The sequence below is a fragment of the Crotalus tigris genome, unplaced genomic scaffold, assembly GCF_016545835.1.
Source record: "Crotalus tigris isolate CLP2741 ecotype Arizona unplaced genomic scaffold, ASM1654583v1 scf7180000017752.986373038:1224578, whole genome shotgun sequence".
Taxonomy (NCBI): domain Eukaryota; kingdom Metazoa; phylum Chordata; class Lepidosauria; order Squamata; family Viperidae; genus Crotalus; species Crotalus tigris.
The window spans coordinates 454,456-470,696 of NW_024096614.1; the positions used below are offsets into that span (position 1 = coordinate 454,456).

A 16,241-nucleotide genomic window follows, 5' to 3' on the forward strand; every position below is an offset into this window, starting at 1 on the left:
TGCACTGTTTCTTCCTTGTCAGGTACTGACTGATTCCTTGCAGTTTCTCCATTGATGGATTGGTAGAAACGTTTCTGATTGGATTGAAATTGGAGGTTCTGCCTATAGTTTGCAATTCGAGCTTCATATCTACTGATTTTCCTGGCTATAGCTGTTATTTGTTGCTTTATTATTTCCAGTGCTTCCTTGATCTTCCTTGTTTCTAAGTGGTATTTCTTGATTAGGTATTCTTTGGTCTTCTTGTTCTTCAGCTTCTTTTCTTTCATCTGTTCTAGCTTGCTTGCATGTGATCTTAACTTGCTGATCTTATTTTTAATCTAACCTTCCATTTTTCTGGTGCACTGTTTGTTTGTTTTTCTTTTTTGTTGATTTTGCATCCCAGGTATTCTGTTATAACTGCAGCTGTGCTGTACATTAGTTGGTTTGTTTCTTGCAGTGAATTGGTGCTTATACTTGATATTGCGGTATTTGCATCTTTTAATGCTTGTGCAAGCTGTTTCTTTGGAACAAGCTTCCATGCAGGTAGCCTTATTCTGTTGTTTTTGTGCTGTTCTAGATGCTCAGTTATTCTTTGTTTCAATTCTTTTATTTCTTTAGTTAGAGGGTTTTGTTCTTCCTGAGGAAGAGGTGCCTGGTTTCCAAATGAGAACAGTTGTATATCTCTGCTGGATTCCTTCACTGCCAACTCCCCCTGGTTTGCCTCTACATTCTGAATTACTTCTGGTAAGGCTTTGATTTCTTTGCCCTGGGTAAACCTTTGCAGTTCGTCCAATTCTGTTTCTGTGAATACTTTATTTCGTGTTATAAATCGGCGTTGATCTGCTAGTCTCTGTTCTATTATTTCTGATTCTGGATGTTGTTCTTTCCAGAACTGGTGCATTCGTTTTAGATATCCTCTTCTTGTTGGACTTGATCTGTAGTAACAGATCATTATTTCTTTGTTTTCCATCACTGTGTATCTGCGACGGGTAAACACCTTTTCTTCCAGTAGTTCTGCAGCTGCTGGCCCTGGTTGCTCAGCCAACAGTCCTGAGTCCTGTAACCCATTTTTCACCAGATATCCAGGAACTCCGATATCTAGCGCGGACCTTGTTAACCCAGGCGACGTCCGAGCCGGTATGGCATTCTGCAATTTACGTCTCACCATATTTTTTATGGGAGAGACACTCTTTGTCTGACTCCTCTGATGAGACCTGTCCAGTATGGTTGAACCTCTGGCATAGCTCTCATCTTCCTCAGAGCACACAAGCCCCACAACCACGTCAAGGTAGTGCCTCACTGGGGGTTATTATTATTATTATTATTATTATTATTATTATTATTATTATTATTATTGCCACCACTACTAATACTACTACTACAACAACACCTATTAAATTTCTCATGAGTTGACCTGAAAAAGAAGTTGTTTAAAGAACTGGCCACTGAATCTCATGAGTTATTTTTGTGGCATGTGATTAGAGGCAACCTCATTAACCTGAATTAATGTGATAGTATCTTCTTGACAAAGTTCCACCACAAATGAGGCAGAACATCAGCATCATGTTGCTATTTGTATCCCATCAATGGAGTATATAAAACAGGAAGGAAAAAAAGCATCAGACAAAAGGATACAACCATCTTTAGATCCACAAGTGAGGATCAAAGAAAAAAAAGCCAGAAAAATGATTGCTGTAGGGACAATTTTGTTTGTTTTGCTGCTTGCTCTGCTGATTCTCTTCTTCCTGAGACAACTTTGGATCCAAAGACATTTACCTCCTGGTCCTTTGGCTCTACCTCTCATTGGGACCTTGTGGGCTTACGGGCTTTGGTTTCGTGAAGATTATTTTCGTAAGGTATTTCATTCTCAATAATTAACCAACAATATAAAAAATCATTCTCAATTATTTTCTCTGTAACATAACTGTAGAAAAATGTATTAACCTAGTAAATATTCTTGCATGACGAAAAATACAATTAATTAAATGATAGTGATGACACATGATTATTTTCCTCTTCATATCAGAATATCCAAGCCAAGTTCTGCTCATCACCGTTTCACAGAGTAGGATGTGAAATAAATGGGGCTGAGTTTTTAGGCAGCAGATTCTAGTTCAGTCTTACAGAGAAATATTTGAAAATGGAACCAGTTCTTCAGAGAGGAGAGGTTTCTCCTTCATTCTGCCTAAATGAAGCTAGACATTTTATAATGATTTCAAAAGCTCTATGGATCTTTGTTCTAGACTAACATCTGTTTCCACTACCTGCATGAGTCATAATATTACAAGGAAGTATTTCCTCTTTAAGTTGGCTATTGAATGGTAGGAATTTTTCATTTTTCTGCCGAGGATCTGCTGATTTTGCTTCCAAAGCTGGTTCTCTGGCAGTGCTTCTCCCTGGATTTGAATGAGAGCACTTAGAAATGAGCCAAGACAGCTCATGAAGGGGAGTTGTGAAGATTCCAGGTCCCCGTGGAAGTAGTCAGAAAGTTTCCAATCATCTATCTTCCTCTCAGCAGTTTGTTTTCTTAAGCATGCCTGGGTTTTAACTTCACTTTTTGAGTCTTTTGTTTTACTTTGACTTTTATCTTTAAAAGTAGACTGGCTGGCAGAATGCTGATTTATTTTAACCCCTTGTTGGACTTTATAACATCTTTTTTTCTTTTTCCCTTTGATTTATGTGGTTGTTTTGAATAAGGTTTGCTTTTCTGTAAGGAAATATAGCATGCTCTTGGATAGTGGAAACACTTTTATCTGATTTACATCTATATTGGACTTTCACCACAGGGTTTTTGCATCTTATTAATTTTGCAAAAATATTTGGAGCTTATTTTTTATTTTTATTTTAACTTTTGATCAAAATATCCAGAAAATATTTTCCCTGCTTCATTATCTACTTCTTCACTTTGCTTTAGGATTTTGTGTTTCCTGTTTTCTTTCATGTATCAATGCTAAATTACACAGAGCAACAATATATCAGATTACAGACCAGCAAATTTATCTGTTATCTGATAAAAAGTTTGATAACATGCAATCCTTAGTTTTGAAAGCCATTTTAAAAAGTTTGATGAAATGATAATGGCTTTGGAAAATATTCAGATGCATGTAGCTGTGGATAAATTAGATCCAGAAAAGGAATGTGGTTTGAAAGCAGCAGATTCATTTCTAAGAAATGTGGACTGTACAAACTAGCATAACTTGTATTGATTTCACACAACTCAATGAAGTTCAAGTCTGAGTTCTTTTACAACGGCAGAAATCTAACTGAATGGAGAAGTGATAAACTGATTTTCCCTAGGAGGGTTGAAGGCAATTTGGGGAATGGATTTATCACATTTAACTGGAAAACAATTTCATCTGGACTTTTTTGGGTAGATAGACCAACTTTGAAGATTGAATTTATTATATTTAACCAGATAAATATTGAAAAGATGTGGTATTGAGAAATAAATGTTGATATTTAATTTAGGATGAATCACTGTGAACTCTTGGATTGATTTGGGATAGATAAGATGCCATGGTAGATTTTCTATGAGTTGATTAAAATAACAATTTTTTAGCAGGATTTTGAAAGTTTAACCTTGCCTTTTTATTATTATTATTATTATTATTATTATTATTATTATTATTATTATTATTATTATTATTATTATCATTCATCGCACAGTCAGCCAGATGTTCAGCCTGGATTTGGCATTTTGTCTACCTATCGAGTCCTTACCCAGGACCTGGGATAGGCAGATGTGGATGTTTGATGGTATTACAGGTATCGTCGCAGGATGGAAGCAGTTCCTAATAAGGCCGCCTTTTGCAATTGACTAATAGCAAATTTGTCAATGCCAATGGTGTTCAAGTGGTGCTCCAGTTGTTTTGGGATTGCGCCCAAGGAGCCTATGACTATTGGTACTACCCTTGCTTGCTTTTGCCACAGTCTTTCTATTTCTATTTGTAGGTCTTTGTATTTTGTTATCTTCTCCAGTTCTTTCTCTTCTATTCTGCTATCTCCAGGCACTGCCACGTCCACTATCCAGACTTTTTTGTCTTTCTTATCGACAATTGTTAAGTCTGGGGTGTTATGTTGCAGGTGCTTGTCTGTTTGAATTCTGAAGTCCCAGAGCAGTTTAATTTTATCATTTTCTATGACTTTCTCTATTTTATGATCCCACCAGTTTTTGCTTACAGGCAAATGATATTTTTTGCAGATCTTCCAATGCACCATTGTTGCTACTTTGTCATGCCGCTGCTTGTAATCAGTCTGTGCAATCTTCTTGCAACAGCTTACCAAGTGGTCCACTGTTTCTTCAGCTTCTTTGCATAGGCGGCACTTACTGTCTGTTGCTGTCTTCTCAATTTTGACTTTGTATGCATTTGTCCTTAAGGCTTGGTCTTGTGCAGCCAGAATTAGTCCCTCGGTCTCTTTCTTCAATTTTCCTGCTCTTAGCCATTGCCAGGTTTTATTATTATCTGCTTTCCCAGCTATTTTTTTCATGTATTGGCCATGTAGTGCTTTGTCTTCCCATGCCTCTATTCTGTTCTTCATTTGGTCTTTCTTGTAGGCCAGTTTGGTCTCTCCAGTAGTTAGTAAGCCTTCCTGATATACTAATTTCAGTGCATCTTCATCATTGTTCTTCAGATATTCTTCCAAAGCCATTTTTTCTTCTTCAACCATCTGATGTACTTGTAGCATTCCACGCCCACCTATTTGCCTTGGTAGATAAAGTCTATCAATGTCACTGCGTGGATGAAGGGCGTGATTCATTGTCATTATTTTTCTGGTCTGCCTATCCATTGCTTTTAGTTCTGCTTGAGTCCAGTCCACTATTCCAGCTGTGTACCTAATGACTGGGATTGCCCAGGTGTTGATTGCCTTTATGGTATTTCCTCCATTGAGTTTGGACTTTAAGATCTTCTTCACTCTCTTGATGTATTCACCTCTAATCTTTTTCTTGACTTCAGTGTGCTTGATGTTGTCAGCTTGAAGGATACCCAAGTATTTGTAGTACTCTTCCTCATCCAGACTCTTAATGTTATTTTCGTGGGGCATCTTGATTCCTTCAGTTTTCACTATTTTTCCTTGTTTGATAGTAAGTGTGGCACATTTGTCCAAGCCAAACTCCATTACAATATCTTGGCTATATATACGGACAGTGTTGAGCAGCGATTCTATTTCAGATGATGTTTTTCCATACAGCTTCAGATCATCCATGTAAAGGAGGTGGGATAGTCTAGCAGATGTTTTTGATGTTTGATAACCATGTCCTGAGTTATTCAGTATTGTTGACAGAGGAAACAGTGCAATAACAAATAGTAATGGTGATAATGAATCTCCTTGAAATATTCCTCTCTTGATATTAACCTCTCCCAGCTCTCACCATTGATCTGCAACTGTGTCTTCCATTGTGCCATCGATCTTTGCACAAATTTTCTGATGTTTCTACTGACTCCTGTTATTTCTAGGCACTTGATTATCCAATCATGTGGCAGAGAGTCAAATGCCTTTTTGTAGTCAATCCATGCCACATTCAGGTTGGTCTTCCTTCTCTTGCAGTTTTCCAAGATCATTTTGTCTATTAGGAGTTGATCTTTTGTTCCTCTGCTATTGGGGCGGTTTCCTTTCTGCTCAGGTGGAAAGAGATTGTTTTCAACTAGATGCTGTTGTACTGCATCAGCTACCACACCAGTTAGTAATTTGAATGTTGTTGGTAAGCAGGTAATTGGCCTGTAGTTACCTGGTGTTGCCCCTTTTGCTGGATTTTTCATTATTAGGTAGGTTTTCCCAGTTGTTAGCCACTTTTCAATTTCTCCTCCTTGTAGTATATTGTTGAACTGCTTGGCAATGAGTGGGTGTATAACAGTTAGATGTTTCAACCAAAACCCATGCAGTTCATCTTCACCTGGTGCTGACCAATTTTTGATTTTCTTTGCTCTTTTTTCTACCATTTTTGTTGTTATTACTAGTTCTTTCATTTCAACTTCTGTTTTATTTGCATCCACCTCTTTTAACCAAGCTGCATCCTTGTTGTATTTCTTTGGGTTATCCCATATCTGCTTCCAGAATTGCACTGTTTCTTCCTTGTCAGGTACTGACTGATTCCTTGCAGTTTCTCCATTGATGGATTGGTAGAAACGTTTCTGATTGGATTGAAATTGGAGGTTCTGCCTATAGTTTGCAATTCGAGCTTCATATCTACTGATTTTCCTGGCTATAGCTGTTATTTGTTGCTTTATTATTTCCAGTGCTTCCTTGATCTTCCTTGTTTCTAAGTGGTATTTCTTGATTAGGTATTCTTTGGTCTTCTTGTTCTTCAGCTTCTTTTCTTTCATCTGTTCTAGCTTGCTTGCATGTGATCTTAACTTGCTGATCTTATTTTCTAGTCTAACCTTCCATTTTTGTGGTGCACTGTTTGTTTGTTTTTCTTTTTTGTTGATTTTGCATCCCAGGTATTCTGTTATAACTGCAGCTGTGCTGTACATTAGTTGGTTTGTTTCTTGCAGTGAATTGGTGCTTATACTTGCTATTGCAGTATTTGCATCTTTTAATGCTTGTGCTAGCTGTTTCTTTGGAACAAGCTTCAATGCAGGCAGCCTTATTCTGTTGTTTTTGTGCTGTTCTAGATGCTCAATTATTCTTTGTTTCAATTCTTTTATTTCTTTAGTTAGAGGGTTTTGTTCTTCCTGAGGAAGAGGTGCCTGGTTTCCAAATGAGAACAGTATATCTCTGCTGGATTCCTTCACTGCCAACTCCCCCTGGTTTGCCTCTACATTCTGAATTACTTCTGGTAAGGCTTTGATTTCTTTGCCCTGGGTAAACCTTTGCAGTTCGTCCAATTCTGTTTCTGTGAATACTTTATTTCGTGTTATAAATCGGCGTTGATCTGCTAGTCTCTGTTCTGTTATTTCTGATTCTGGATGTTGTTCTTTCCAGAATTGGTGCATTCGTTTTAGATATCCTCGTCTTGTTGGACTTGATCTGTAGTAACAGATCATTATTTCTTTGTTTTCCATCACTGTGTATCTGCGACGGGTAAACACCTTTTCTTCCAGTAGTTCTGCAGCTGCTGGCCCTGGTTGCTCAGCCAACAGTCCTGAGTCCTGTAACCCATTTTTCACCAGATATCCAGGAACTCCAATATCTAGCGCGGACCTTGTTAACCCGGGCGACGTCCGAGCCGGTATGGCATTCTGAAATTTACGTCTCACCATATTTTTTATGGGAGAGACACTCTTTGTCTGACTCCTCTGATGAGACCTGTCCAGTATGGTTGAACCTCTGGCATAGCTCTCATCTTCCTCAGAGTACACAAGCCCCACAACCACGTCAAGGTAGTGCCTCACTGGGGGTCAAGGTATTATTATTATTATTATTATTATTATCTACTTTCTCAATATAATATATAGATGACAGATTAATAATTTGCAAATAGATGTAGAATTTTAAAAATTTAGGGCCAGTTTCTCAAGGGGTGCACTTTTAATGCACTTTTAAAAATGTTTGTTTTCTATTTTTTGTTTGTTTTTTAAATATTTTTTGAGTTTTGTATTTTAACTTTTTTTGAATAAAATAAAAACAGAACCAAAAAAGAAAGAAAGAAAGAAAGCTGATCAATTATTTTAACATCTTACCCAATAATTCATATGGATAGTACTATTCTTGTGGCCAATTTTAATTCAGGTTTAATTCAGCAGCCCACGTTTCTAGAACATTCTGTCAATAGAACTGAAGTTGAAAAGTTGAGGAATGGATGACTGAAAAAAGCAGAAGGCAGAGAGGTTGAGAAAGCCTCAGAAGACCATCCAAACGGTAGTGTTCAAAGGTTGTGACTCATAGACAAGCTGTGGCTCACATATCTGTCAATCACAGGAGGACTGGGCAGTGAGAAGGCCATCTCTCATCCAAGGCAAGGATGAATTGAGGAAACAGATGTTTGAAGCAGAAACAAAGAGAAAGGCACACCCCAGGAAAATAAAGGAAATACAAGTGCAAAAGTTTTTGGCAGGAATCTGGGGTTGGGGGGAATAAATTTCTAAAGAACAGATAATTGCTTATGGTGAAAAATCTTAGAACTGAAGATTTAGGAAAGACTATAAGTGGCATATTAACTATAAATAATCAATGCTCAATAGACAAGTAGATACATAATCAATAGATCACATAGACATCAACAACATCTATTGACTATGCAAAAGAGACTATCAAACAGCCCAAAAGAGAAAAAAGACTCCAGAACCTCTCCACCAGGAATCAGCATTCAGACCAGCATAGATTAACTCCAAGGTCAACTTCAGATTAAGAATGAAGTAAGCAAAACCCCAATCAAGAAACTGCCACAAAGCCATTAGTAAACAGCCCCACCAAAGAATCCTAAGACCGCCGTTCCCACCCAGATATGAAAGACATCAGAACAAAAACTGACAGCAAACAGCACTCCTTACTAGCACTAATGATGTCACCTAGTTAGGGTAATGAAACGAAAGAAAAGAAAACAAGCAAGCTCAGAGAGCACCAAGGACCCCTTATAAATAATCTGTTTTATTTGATTATAACATTTCTAAAGTTTGATTCTCTTGGCAGCCTGTAAAACGATATGGAAATATATACACCATGAGTGTTGGACCTCAACTTCTAGTAGTGCTGTCTGGATTCAAAACTGTGAAAGAAGTAATGACCAGCTTCCCAGAGGAATTCTCTGATAGATCAGAGGATGCTTTCATGACTGCTTTGGGGAAAAAAATGGGTAAGTGCAAATAGTAAGGAATTGTATCCAAATAACCACTGTTACCATTTGTGTGAATAATGGTATGTCGTGAAAATGGCTGATGGTCAGATTCCGAAAGATGAGCCAATGATTTGCTGAAGCTGGCAAAAAAGCCAATGTAGTTCTAGGCTGCATCAACCAAAGTGTACCATCAAGATATTGAGAACTGATAGCACTGCTTTACATCACTTTGGTGAGACCACATTTAAAATATTGCATCCAGTTTTGGTCACCATGAAACAAAAAAGATAGGCTATTTGCGAGACTGCTTACAACCTCATAGTTCCCTACGTCCAGTTAGATCCCACAGGCTGGGCCTCCTTCAGGCCCCGTCGGCCAAGCAGTGCCATTTGGCAGGACCGCGGAGGAGGGCCTTCTCTGTGATGGCGCCCACGCTTTGGAACCAGCTCCCCCTGGAGATTAGGACTGCTCCCACCCTGTTGGTCTTCCATAAGCTACTTAAGACCTGGCTTTTCCGGCAGGCCTGAGGTTTATAAAACCTGACCCCTGGATGACTGTCTTTATATTGTTTGTTTGTTATGTTTTATGTGTTTTCTATTGTTAGCCGCCCAGAGTCCTTCGGGAGTGGGGCGGCTTATAAATTTTAAAAATAAAATAAATAAAATAAAGATTGAAACCCTGGAACATGTGCAGAGAAGAGAACAAAATCGATAAAGGATCTGGAGGTTAACAGGTAGGTCTAGCCCAGGAGTAGGCAACCTTGGCTCTTTTATGACTCGTGGACTTCAAGTCCCAGAATTCCTGAGCCAGCTATGCATGGTTGAAATCCACGAGTCATAAAAGAGCCAAAGTTGCCTACCCCGGGGCTAGCCTATTGAAGAGAAGGATTAGGGAGAAAGTTGTCTTGTAGCACTTGAGGGCTGTCACAAAGAAGAAGGACAAGAAGTACAGGTAGTCCTTGACATGCAACCACAGTTGAGCCCAAAATCTATGTTGCTAAGAGAGATATTTGTTAAGTGAATTTTGCCCTATTTTACAGCCTTTCTTGCTACAGTTGTTAAGGGAATCATTAGTAACACGTTTCTTAAGTGAAACTGGCTTCCCCATTGACTTTGCTTGTCAGAAAGTTTCAAAAATGGATCACATGATCTCATGACACTGCAACTGACATAAATATGAACCAGTTGCAAAGCATCTAAATTTGTTTAATGAACATGAGGATGGGAATGCTGCATGGTTGTACGTGTGAAAATAGTTATAAGTCACTTTTTAAAATGGCATTGTAACTTCAAACAGTCACTAAACAAACTGGTGTTAGTCAAGGACTACCTGTAATGGATGGAAACTTGTCAAAGAGAGAACTGATGATGTTACCTAGTTCGTGGAATGAAACGTCTGCAAATGTCTATGGAGATTCTGGGTAATCCAGGGATTCAGTTTGAGATGAAGACATCACAGACTCATCCCCAATAGCCCACGCCTGTCTTCAACAGTGAAGGGACACAGGGCAGAAAACATCCTACAGCCAAGAAGGCTCCACACACATTTGCATTACTCAGGTGAACCTGAGGACACAGGTAAATCTCCAAATGGCCTCAATGACTCTCTAAAAGAATGCAAATGACTAGCAGTCTGCAAGGAGTATAAATCCTTCCATTCCCCACCATCCAGTCAGTGCTGAAGAAGCTTCTTGGATGAGAAGCGAAACGTCTTCAAAGAAAATCAAGAAAGTCCAGTTGCCTCCTGAAAAAGGACCTTTGGGACAACCATGACCTGGATGACTGAGAATCTCCATAGATCTTGTAGGAGGAAGTTACAAATGGATTCTATTACCAGTGAGAACATCCTGTCCCTTGTGCTTATAACATGTTCTCGCACGTGAACTTTTACATCATCTTAGAAGCTTTGATGTCCATCATAGAAGCTGGCAAGCACTGCAACTGTGTTCACCATATCACACATTTGTCCATGTTTTTATAATAAAACTTAACATGGCCGAAATTTTACAAAATGGCAAAACTGAACAAAGGTTTTCTACCTGAAATTCAGAGCAATGTTTGGGAAGAACTAGATCTGTTTTATTTTTTAACATGGAATGTCCTCAGGAATCACTTATCATTCTCTGCTGCTGCCTTCAGGTATTGTTTTCTCCAATGGCCACATCTGGAAAGAGCAGCGACACATCGGCATCACTTCTCTGAGGAAGCTGGGCCTGGGGAAGAAGAGCATTGAGCATCAGATAGAAGACACAGCTCAGACGTTGGTGGAAACATTTAAAAAAACAAAAGGTATGCAATTTGGGCTAATCGCTCAAGTCTCTGTCTGCAGAATGTTTTTCCATTCTCTCTATTTCTAACAAGAACAGGTATATTTGCTATGATGTTTTAAAATTTTTGAAACAATTGACAGAGTTCCCAATAATGTTGTTCATTGCCTAGAAGTCCTGTTCTTTAATAATTCATTATGAAATATCTTCATTTGCAGGAAAGCCATTTGACCCTTCAATTCCAGTAATAAATGCAGTTTCTAATATCATATGTGCTTTGAGTTTTGGTCATCAGTTTGCTCCTGAAGATGAAAGCTTCCAGAAGCTAATTCAAGCCATTGAAATTATTGTGAAATTCACTGGCAGCTTTTTTCATATGGTGAGTCATGTTTTCTGTTAAAGAGACAAAACTGTTTCCATTAATATTTTCATGTAATCATGAATGGAATTCATGGAGGAAGCCTTGGAAATCATCTATTGTACTATTATCCCCAGTGGCCAAGACAAGTCTTTGCAGTTTCCTTGTCAAGATTTTGGAAGTGGTTTGCCATTGCCCACTTTCTAGGGCTGAGAGAGAGGGACTTGTCTAGTGTCACCCAGTTGACTTAGTGCTTCAATTGGGACAAATACTCAGAATATCTCAATAAAAGATGGTCCACCACTTTCTGGGTCAATCTGATATTGAACAGTTCTTTCAATTTTTTCTTAAGAGCAAACCGATGTCTGCTTCATTATGATTTAAGCCTATTGCTTCCATGCAGAAATTCTTTTGCTGCAGCTACCAGAAAAGCCAATGCAGTCCTAGGCTGTATTAACAGAGGGATAGAATAAAGATCACATGAAGGCTTAGTACTGATTTATAAGGCCTTGATAAGACCACACTTGGAATATTGCATTCAGTTTTGGTTGCCACAATATAAAAAAGATCTTGAGACTCTGGAACAAGTGCAGAGAAGAGCAACAAAGATGATTAGGGGGCACGAGACTAAAACATATAAAGAACAACTGCAGGAATTGGGTATATCTAATCTAGTGAAAAGAAGGACTAGTGGTGCCATGGTGGCAGTACAATATCTAAAGGGTTGCCCCAAAGAAGAGGGGGTCAACCTATTCTCAAAAGCCCCTTAAGACAAGACAAGAAGCAATGGATGGAAACTAATGAAGGAGTGAACCAAGCTAGAACTAAGGAGAAATTTCCTTACAGGGAGAACAATGAACCAGTGGAATGGCTTTCCTCCAGATGTTGTGGGTACTCCACCACTGGAGATTTTAAAGAAGAGATAGGCCAGCCATTGTCTGAAATGATATAGAATCTCTTGATTGAACTGGGGGTTAGCCTAGAAGACTTCCAAGGTCCCTTCCAATCTGTTATTCTGTTATGAAAAGCTAGCAGACCGAAAATCCAACCCATGTAGTTAATTCATTATTTAGCCTGCCATGTGTTGAAAGAAAAGTCTTCATCAGGGTCCAGTCCAAGCCGGGAATAAACAAAATGGAGACTGCTTTAGAAAGAAGGTTGTAGTTTATTGAAGAGGAGAGCCGGGCAGAAAGATGGCTCTGGGAAATCTGACCACATGTAGCTGGGAGTGGTGGGTTTTTATACCTTTCGGGCTTTTGAGGTGTGTCCTTTTGGTATTCTGATGGTGGGTTAATCCTATTATGTCACCAAAGGTCATGTCTTTTAGAGTTTGGGTTGGGTATGTAGATTTTAGGGATCTTTGTCTTCTTAATCTCATGAGCTTCTAGATTCCTGGCTCCAACCTTCCTGAATGGATTATTACATCTGCATTTTTAAAAGCTGGTTTCTGCTGAGTTTCTGCTTGGGGCTATTAAGAAAAACTGGGCTTGCTTTTTTGCCTTTAAGATCCTTTGGGGAAATATATTCTGCCTATTTAATATTCCCCAAAATATTTCTTTCTCTGGATTCTTCCCACACATGTGGATCCAGTTGGTCTAATTTATTAAATCAGTTAACCATAGATAACCATAATTACAAAGGCTCCTGGAGAGAATGAGAGAATAAGGGAATTTTATATTAGCTTTAAAATAACCTATCTGCCTCTAACATGATTCTTTTCTGGAAGAATTTGGAAACAGCTTTTCTGGAGGACCTTTGGGACCTGACACCATGTAAAGTTTGCCATGTTTCAATGTGCTTGCAATGTTTTTCTTTGGTTATTAAGTGCTGTCTATTACTCTGAGCTGCTGAGAGTCTTCTTTAGTTGTAGTAGGAAATAAATAAACAACCTTTCCTTTTCCATTTCTATTAGATGTTTGTTGTCTTCCCACGATTAATCAGCTACTTCCCAGGGCCTCACAAGAAGGCCCTGGCTGCTATGGAATTGATTGTGTTGTTTGCAAAGCAGAAAATAGAGAAACACAAAGAATCCAGCTCTCTGCATGAGCCACAAGATTTCATTGATCACTATCTTCTTCAGATGGAGAAGGTATGGGTTTATTGTAGTTCAATACATGGGCAAGGAATTATTACATTCCTGGCTATAAGTAAGAAGAGGCGATACTGGAATTTTTTTCTTTTTCATTCAACTCCCATTCTGAATTTCACCCATTCTAAATTCCGGTTGCTTCTAAATAAGGACTATATTGTACATCTGTAATATTAGACTCTTGTTATACATGGAAGGTTCCTTGGAGAAGTTAGAAATGTTTTTTTGTCATCCTGTAATGTTTGCCTACCACTCCTTTCCCCCTTTTATAAAGATGTTCCATTAAGAAGGAAAAGAATTAACAAGTAGAGACGTTTGATTGATTCATACTTAAATAAATATTACCCTGAAATGGTTGGAAAGGGACAGATATGTTCACAGCTTTGGCCATAAGGAAAAATGTAAAACAATTTGAAACAAGCAATAAAGATCCTCCTCTCCATTGTTTTCAGAAAAACATTGATTTTTTTTTAGAACAACTTTTATCAGTTTGAAGTTACGTTTGCCTTTGGTCACTTTATTTACATTTTGATACCATCAGTCTTGAGTGTATGAATGGTTCAAGGGTGGTGCAGTGCTTCAGTTCATTTTTCACTCTCTATAATGCTATTATCAGTACATAATAGCATCCATGGGTGTTATAATTGTAGGTTTCTGGTTACAGTGTCCACACTAATTATAATGAGCGATGGTGAGTGGTTGGACCATTTGTAGTTGGGAAAGGAATAGGTCATGTGGTACTTGCTCAAACGCCTCTCTATCTCAGTGATTGTCATACCTGTGGTTTGTTTCACAAGATGCTTCTCCATCAATAGGCAGGTAGACTGGATTGTCTCGTTTGTCCCATAATTCTTCAGGACATTACACTAGTTTGGTGAAAGGTTATTGAGGTTTCACAAGAATCCAGTACAGGTATTATTTGATGTACAACTGGGCCCAAAATTGCTAAGCAAGTATTGCTAAGCAAGACAGTGAATTCTACCCCCTTTTATAACCTTTCTTGTTAGAGCTGTTAAGTGAACCATGGGATCGTTAAGTGAATCTGGCTTCTCCATTGACTTTGCTTGTCAGAAGCCAGCTAGGAAGGTTACGAATGGTGATCACATGACCCCAGGACAGTACAACTGTCATTAATACATGCCCGTTGCCAAGCACCTGACTTTTCATCACATGACCATGGGGATGAAATTAGGTCATAGAGTAAGTCACGTTTTTCACTGCTGTTGAAATTTTGAACGATCACCAAATGAATGGTTGTAAGTTGAGGTCTTCCTGCACTCTAAAAAATGCATGAATTGTCATAATGTGGCATAGTAGCCACAAAAGCTGGTAGTGAGATCGGTCATGTACATCACCTTTGGCCATAACGTTAAATTAGAATGCATGCAGATACTCCTGCTGTTGATGTTTTGTGATTCACTCTAGTAGGTGCACATTAATCACTGTTCCACATGCAAGCATTTACTGAGGTAACCAATCATAAAATAAAAGGAAATGAATTCAAGTTCTTCCAAAGCCAAATCTTTCTTTGATCTTAGCTACTTCAATTTAGTATCTTATTCAGTGTGAACCTACCAGGTTTATATTTATTCTCATGGCTTGCTACACAGAGATATAAATAACTATAAAAAACTTGCATAGAATTCATTGTAATTTTTATTTTCCATTTTAAACATCAGAGCAGGAATGATCCCAACTCTACCTACAATGAAGAGAACCTGGCTCAGTGTATTGTTGATTTTTTTGCTGCTGGGACACAGACAACCTTGACTACTCTGATGTGGGCACTGCTCCTCTTGACCAATCATCCCGACATCCAAGGTGAGAGAAATCTGGGCTGTGGGAACAAGGCGCGTCTCAGGTTTTATAATATACAGAAATTATTTGAAATTCTAAGCTATTGAATGAGCAACTGAATCTATTCTTCATAAGAATATAGATAAGCAGGGGCATGAATTTAGCAGTATTAAAGGAAAGCCAGCATATAAGCAGGGGCATGAATTTAGCAGGATTAAAGGAAAGCCAGGAATGTACAAATAGAGAGCCTTCTTTGAATTTTCAATAAAATGTTGAGTGAGGAACTAAAAACTGGAATCAGTACAAATCTAAAACATTTAATACATTCAGTGTAGAAATCTACCATGTTTTTCAGATTTGCTACTTGTTTTTGGCCTAAATTGGATATAGAGGACCAAATTTCAGCATGATAATAACTATAGAAAAAAGTCAAGATGGAGGCAGCAAGCAAATGCATAACACAAGGCTTCCTGACATGAAGGGAAGGAATGGGGAAATTGTGGGGGAGGAGGTGGTTACCACTTGGAGCAGCAAATGAAGCCCTCAGTCTTCTCCTTAATCCTACTTTCTTCCTGCCCTGCTTCTGCTGAGTCTGCTCCTTGACCGGAGACGAGAAGCTGAAGAGACCAAGCTAGAATGGTCTGGCAAAAAGAGGGGATTGGTCTGGAGCTGGGAGCCCACTGAGGCTTGCATTTTCATCCTGCTAACCAGGGAAGACCCCTGGCCACAGATTTGGGGTGGAGGGGTGGCGAGTCAATCTAGGGCCATTGTCTGCAGCACCAAGGGACACAACTAGGAGAACAGACTGTTCATCATTGTAAAATGTTGAAAGTACCAAGATGTTAAAAGTACTATCATGATGCCTGGGGAATGTTCATTTGGGGATTCCTTTCATGCCCCCTAAAAAAGTCCACCAAAGTAGTACCTATTTATCTACTCACATTTATAAGCTTTCAAACTGCTAGTTCAGCAGGAACTGGAGCAAGTGTCAGGAGCTCACCCAACAACAAAGCAGCCCTCAGGTCTTGAACGGGGG

At 38.8% G+C, this 16,241-nt stretch overlaps 1 protein-coding gene across 2 annotated transcripts in view; it reads left to right on the forward strand.

Moving 5' to 3' along the window:
• The window catches only part of LOC120306741 (cytochrome P450 2J2-like), a 42,026-nt gene that overhangs the window by 9,550 nt on the left and 16,235 nt on the right, over nucleotides 1-16,241 (forward strand). Inside the window, exons 1-6 of one of the 2 annotated variants that reach the window (XM_039340495.1) lie at nucleotides 1,595-1,835; nucleotides 8,551-8,713; nucleotides 10,834-10,983; nucleotides 11,180-11,340; nucleotides 13,232-13,408; nucleotides 15,088-15,229. In XM_039340495.1, the coding sequence (XP_039196429.1) occupies nucleotides 1,665-1,835; nucleotides 8,551-8,713; nucleotides 10,834-10,983; nucleotides 11,180-11,340; nucleotides 13,232-13,408; nucleotides 15,088-15,229 (964 nt within the window). In that variant the 5' untranslated portion in view covers nucleotides 1,595-1,664. Of the gene's footprint in view, nucleotides 1-1,594; nucleotides 1,836-8,550; nucleotides 8,714-10,833; nucleotides 10,984-11,179; nucleotides 11,341-13,231; nucleotides 13,409-15,087; nucleotides 15,230-16,241 lie in introns of those variants that run through there. The other variant, XM_039340496.1, reaches the window with a different exon arrangement.